Genomic DNA, 6,299 nt, shown 5'->3' with positions numbered 1-6,299 from the left:
CAAAAACACACCTTGCTAAAAGTAATTTACAACAGTGTGCGGAGACTCAATGCCAGAAGGTGGCGAGGGAGTGCAAGCCAAACAGATCCTCCTCATAGCATCTTTAACTTGGTAGCAAAAGAAATGTATTTTCTTAGAGAATCAAAAAAATAATAATTTAAAGGAGTATTCTGTTTTTCCCATTTTAAACATGAAAGTGAAATTCCTGAATCTGTCTGTAAACTGATCAAACTAATCTGTTCTTAAAATAGCACAGGATCTTAATGAGATTTGCTTAAACTATGACATCATCTTATGATAATCTTCTAGCTGGACCAAGATACATTGGAGGGATGGGCCTCAAACACCAAGGTCCCATAGCTCTTCACCTGACAGAGAGCTGTTCAATCTAAAGCCAAATTAAATGATTCAAACAGAGGCTAAAATACGATTTTTCTAAAACACCAATGTGGAAAGAAATACGGATTTAGCAGTAAATCATGCAAAGCTAGTATAGAAGTACCAGAAGGTTAGTATAAAGGCTTAAAATGCACAATATACCCCCTTTTTCGATTTTTAGTAAATAAACTTACTGGAAAAGGATTGCCATCATTTCACATCTAAATCTGCACTGTGTTTACTTTGTGTTTCTGATTTGGTTGAACAGACTCTCTGAGGTTTGCAGGTGTTGGCAGGTCTTTCTTTCCACTTTCCACACATAGCAAGTGAAATAAGTGGACTAGGTTTGACTTGCTTTTACTGCCTGCTGTCTTTTTGTTAAGCAAGGCTAACTCCTGCTGAATGGGGTTGACCAATTTTCTCATCTCATTACTGGAAAAACACCTTATGGGCATATTTTGCTTGAACTAAACTTTTCTTTTCACATTTTTCCCACTTGCTCTAACTTTATATCATACACAAGGAGAGCTCATGAAGTAATGTTTGAAAACATGGATTATGTAAGTGAGTCTAGACATTTTTAATGCCCTCATGTCTTAGCGGGAAACTCTGGGGTTGTTTGAAAGCATAATCCATCTTCAAAGCGTTCTGGTGGGAGAAGTACAGAGCTGCTAAATTAAAAAGTGAAGACAGTGAGGAAACAGTGTTGTTCTGTTTGGTCGTGTTTTTGTGCTTGTAGGAAGCAGCAGTCAGAAAATGTCTTGCTGACTTATAGGTTTCATACATAGTTTGTTGAGTGGTCGGCCTTCACTCTAGTCTGTCGTCTGCTGTTTCTAAAAACTGCTCCTTCTCTCCTGCACAGCTCTTCTCTGTGTTGTTGATGCCCCTGGGAACAAACAGGCTGCTCTGTCTGTGTGACTCGTCTGCCTGAGCCCGCTGAGGTGAGTTGTCTAGTTTGTGTCGTGATGCAGTCGACTTGCTGATGTCACGGTTAGTTAGGTCTCCTGAGAGAGAAGAGGGGGGGACTAAACTGTCTCATCTAAATCATCGTGTTTGTCAGGCACGCAGAGATCCTGCCGAGCTCAGAATTACAGGTAATTTAAAACTCATGCAGCGACAACTATTCTCAACATGATGAAACCATGGGTAGTGATTGATTATGAATGAGTATTGGAAATCACAATCATTCTGAGTCTCTCTCTAAAGACCTGATTCTGTCTACTTTGCTTTCCTCAAATGTGGGATGAAATTCTCTTCACCTCCAAATATCCTTTGCTCTTTTTATACTTTCTCATCATCTCTGCTGCTCCTGTCTCATCTCATTTATAATGTCTCTGATTGTTTCAGGCATCTCCTCTCCTTTACCCCTATACCACCTTCAGCTCTTTCATCCCCTCCACCTTTTCCTCTTCATCCAAAGTCTGAATCATAGCACTACATTGGTTTGCTTCTATACACCATCCTTCCTTTTCACGTGGTCAACTCTCTTACATTTTTACATCTGTCTGTATGCCCGGGATATCACTGATCAATTAATCAATCAGGTTTTACTTTAAAGGAGTAAAACTACAACAAAAACCCTTTTACTGTCTGTTTGACTGGTGAACCAAACTGCTGTTGCTGTCAATGAGTTCTTGATCATACATTCTTAAAATATGTTTATTGTATTTTTTACCATCTAGACAATCCTGGACCAGCAGAGAGTACCCGCATGCATAACTCTAACAAAACAATCTTTATTTATGAGAGTAAAAACAGGCACAAAGTTTTTTAAACAAAACCCCAGATAATGCATTGGAAGCAAAATAAACAAGGTACCCCCCCCCCCCCCCCCCCCCCCCCCCAAAAAAAAAAAAAAAAAAAAAAAAAAAAAAAAAACACCTCAGCCAAGCTGAAACATCACTTTCCTGTTGTTTGGGCTCTTTGTGAATGCATTCTCTCCTCTCATCCTCCATCACAGCCTTGTCTTCATCATGCCTGCTATAGTCAACCTCCTCTTCAATGTCGTCTCCACCAACACCACCATCTCCTTTAAAGTGGTGCTGCCCATGTTCAGCCTGGTCTCTCTTGTGGTGGGGGTGGGAGGTCACCTCCTGTTGTGGCTGGTTCTGGTGAAAAACCCTCGCAGTCGCTCCAAGCCGAGCTCCGTGCTGCTGCTGAACCTCAGCCTGGCTGACCTGGGTGCTCTGCTCACCCTGCCCTGTGTCCTCCTGGGCGCCAGTGTCCAGAACTGGCAGCTGGGTGGAGGGACCTGTGTGCTGCTTGGGTTCATGACCTCAGTGACGGTGGGGGTGGAGATCTTCAGTTTGGCAGCGTTGTCGGTGCTGAGATATCGCATTGTTGCACCACGGACCAGACCTCCTGCAAATCTTACAAGAGTGTATGTATCAGTGGAGACAAAATGTTTCCTTCTTTTGTCAGCACATCTCGGAGAAACCTTAAAACTGACAATATTTTATCACACTGACCATCATTGTGCCACAATGAGAGACATCTGAGTCCCCTGGTAAAGTTAACATTTCAAGCTGAATTGTTTTTGGTCCATTCCTCCTTTCTCAAAACAAACAGCTTCTCACAACTCAAGCCATCTGTCAACACTAGTGCATGAATTCAGGTGTGTTTTATGCCCTTCTGTCAACACAGTCTAAACATTGCATCCGCTAGTCTCCATAGTTTCTTCTTGGATTCAAGCCCTTTTTTATTTTGTTAGTTAGCAAAATCTCATCCTCAATATTGTCACATAAGGGAGATGATAGTGCAGTCCCTCCTTTAGTTTGCATGATGTCATCTTCACTCTGTAACACCACAGTCATGCACTGATGGCAGAGGCTGCTGTGTGAAAAGCCCATTATCATAATCTCATCCCATACGCACACGGATAGTACAGCACCAGGGGCAGCCAGGGGTTAAGTGTTTTGCTCAGGGACACGTCAGCATGTGAACAGAGGGGGACCTGGGATTGAATCCCTGACCATCCAATTGAAAGATGACCGAATCTACCACCGAGCCACAGCCTCCCAAGTACCACCCATAACTACACCAGACAGCTCTATTTTTATTTCTGTTGACTCTAATAAATCCACAACACCTAGCCAGAGAGCTTAATGGGCTAATAAATAAAAACAAACACACAAGGTAGGTCTTAGTGGGCCCAGTGTGGGCTTTTTAAATGGGTTGCTGCCAACATGGGCCGCCCAGAGGTACACACAGAGGCACACACAGAGGCTATGAATAGGAATGCTAATTTAGAAAGTGAAAATGAATGACTGAATGAGTCTAAACCTGGATACACAGATACATTGAACCCGTGTGGAACTTGCTAATGATCAGTGGTGTACAAGAAGTTAGGAGTATTGATAGTTTTGTCCAATAAGCACAGCAGCTGACAAGGGCAAACGTTATGCAAGGACCTGAGTCATCTTCATAAGGAGATACACAAATGACTCCAAGTACACAAATTATTCAAATAAAAAAACACATGAAATCATACACCAAATGTAAAAGAAAAACCTGCTTCAAATTGCAGCTGAAAAACAGAATTACTCCAGGCTCAGGGAGCACCGGATGCCTGCCTGTCCCCTGCCCTGCCTCAGAGCAGACTGTGGAGCTGGTGAGATTTAAAAAGCCTGAGCTGTTTGAGCTGCACAACAGTCACAGGTGTTTGTAGTGAGGGGCTCTCTTGCAACTAGTTAAGTAAGATTATGTTATGTTTTCCTTCCTGCACATTAACTTACTTTATTACTTAGCCTTCTTACCGATCTTTCAGGTCTTTAAGATGCTTGGTCCTGATCAAACCCCTTGACAGCCTCTTGACGATGGTGATTAACTTTCACTAACATGAACAACACCAGAGGTAGACTGATCACACCTCGTGTAAAATCAAATAGCAGATAACTGTTCCTGAACATGTAGATTCTGACACCTTAGACCGTAAGGTGTGGTAAAACCATTCGTCGGTTAACAATTTGGCCAAAATGTTTGTTTCAGTAAGATTGCTAACTCTGCAGACTGATCAACATAAACATTTTCAGACTGGATCCTGTTTAGCAATCCTATTAACAAAAGTGCTTCAACTGCAGAGTTCAGAGATTAATCTCCCATGCAACTATTAACTAGGACTATTAAAAAAAGAAAGAAAGAAAAAGAAAGAAAAGAAAATAAACCGTTCATACAAATAATTCTGAACCAATAAATAAATCTTTTAATTATAGTTTTTGGCCAGCTTTTTTGTACCTTAACCCTCTGATGCATAGTGATCTCTGCTCTTTAAGAGTCATTCCCTCCTATGCCGTGGTCCCTATGGTGGAACTGCATTTTGACCTGTATCAGCATTTTTTTTTTCTCAAGTGTTTTTAGAGAATGAAAAAAGGGGTAAAAGGCATATCAACTACAAAATACACAAATTTGAAAAGTGTGAAAATATGATAAAATGATTTATTCCACAACAACCTGCCAACCAAGTACATTTTCCCATACCTAATCACTTTGCTCTTATCTTTTACCTCATTGGGAGAAAGTAATGCTGGTATTCCCCAGACAGGAAGCACATGCCAAAATGATTGTCAGCTGATGTGTGCATGATGTTCCTTCCAGGATGCTCCTGTGCTGACTTAAGTAAAACTTGCACAGCCATGCTGGATGATGGGTCTTATGTTGTTATTACCTATTTATCGTAAAGTATAGGTGATACACTTGTCAAATAGCAGTTGTGCATCAACACTGACACACTTTGATTTTATAAAGTAATATACCAATTTGTATTCATTCCACCTGGTGTTTGTGATTTTTCTGCTTGTTCAGTGAAGTTTATGAGAAATTTGACAGGGATATGCACCTCCACAGTCACCACATGCTGCTCCTGAAGGAGAGCTTTTACAAATTCAAACCATGTTGCCTTATACAATTCTGCAGAAAGATGTGCGACTGTGACACAATCAACAAGACATCTCTGTCAGACAGTCGCTTCAGTGATTCTCTCATCTAATCAGAGTTTGGTATGCATGTCAACAACGACAAACTCAATCTGAGCGGACACAACAGGAATTCCAGAGAAGCAGAGGCAGCCTTATATATCACAGGTCAATGCTGAGGTTAGGGAATAATTCAGTTTAACCACATCACCGTGATCTCATCAAACCTATAGCTCTGTTTCCTTGCAGTATATGTTGACCTCTGTTTCCCATGATACCCCTGAACTATAAATGACCCTCTCTGTCGTACTCAGGTTTTGCTCTGTGCTCATCATATGGCTGGTCTCAATCACCATGGCATTACCAAAGGTCACCTACATTGACTTTGAAGGTGGTTGCACCTGGGCGGTGAGCCGTGATGAGTGGCTGTTCTTCCTGGTTCCTGCGTTCCTGGTGTACTACGTGGCCCCTCTGATCTGTATTGCTGTCAACTGTGGCCTCATCATCTCGCACCTGCACGGCTGCAGGAGAACTCTGGCTGCTGACAGGCGCAACAAGAAAGCCACCGCCCTGCTTATCGCCTCCACGCTGGTGTTTGCAGTCAGCTGGCTGCCTTATTACGCTCTGGAGTTTGTTAATGTAATGTCTCCTTATGTGAGCTCAGTGGCTTCACCCATCAACAGAGTTGGGCTTAAACTATCCTCAACTTTGTCTCCAACATATCCATCAGTCACCTCTCCTGAGCCAGATGAGAGAGCTGAGGTAAAGGTCTCCTTGCTGTGGGAGGTGGCGTCCCTAGCTGCAATTTTGTTAGTGTGCCTGGCTCCATGCTGGAACCCACCACTCTACTTCCTCTTGTCACGTCCAGCTGTGCGTCAGCTCCGAGCTCTGCTGCCATCTTTCTTTCAGAAGCACCTGGGAAAAAGATCTGTGCAGAGGTGGCGTATTGCCCCAGCACCTCCCCCTCGCCTGCCACACCCTCAGCCATCTGCTCCATCATTTTATCATTAA

At 42.6% G+C, this 6,299-nt stretch overlaps 1 protein-coding gene across 1 annotated transcript; it reads left to right on the top strand.

The window, feature by feature from the left end:
• The first annotated feature begins 2,351 nt into the window (after positions 1–2,351).
• On the top strand, positions 2,352–6,299 carry LOC141804258 (putative neuropeptide Y receptor type 6). Its single transcript, XM_074688601.1, has 2 exons — positions 2,352–2,758; positions 5,603–6,299. The coding sequence occupies exons 1-2, from the start codon at positions 2,352–2,354 to the stop codon at positions 6,297–6,299; spliced, it is 1,104 nt and encodes a 367-aa protein (XP_074544702.1).

This window comes from Halichoeres trimaculatus, unplaced genomic scaffold, assembly GCF_033239565.1.
Source record: "Halichoeres trimaculatus isolate MK-OKI-2021-1 unplaced genomic scaffold, fHalTri1.1 fHalTri1_scaffold_15, whole genome shotgun sequence".
NCBI classification, from domain to species: Eukaryota; Metazoa; Chordata; class Actinopteri; order Labriformes; family Labridae; genus Halichoeres; species Halichoeres trimaculatus.
This window is presented reverse-complemented; position numbering and strand designations above follow the sequence as displayed.

Coding starts and splice junctions, on each gene's coding strand:
- LOC141804258 (XM_074688601.1), top strand. CDS start 2,352: ATGCCTGCTATAGTCAACCTCCTCTTCAATGTCGTCTCCACCAACACC. Junction 2,759..5,602: donor CCTGCAAATCTTACAAGAGT/GTATGTATCAGT, acceptor TGTCGTACTCAG/GTTTTGCTCTGTGCTCATCA.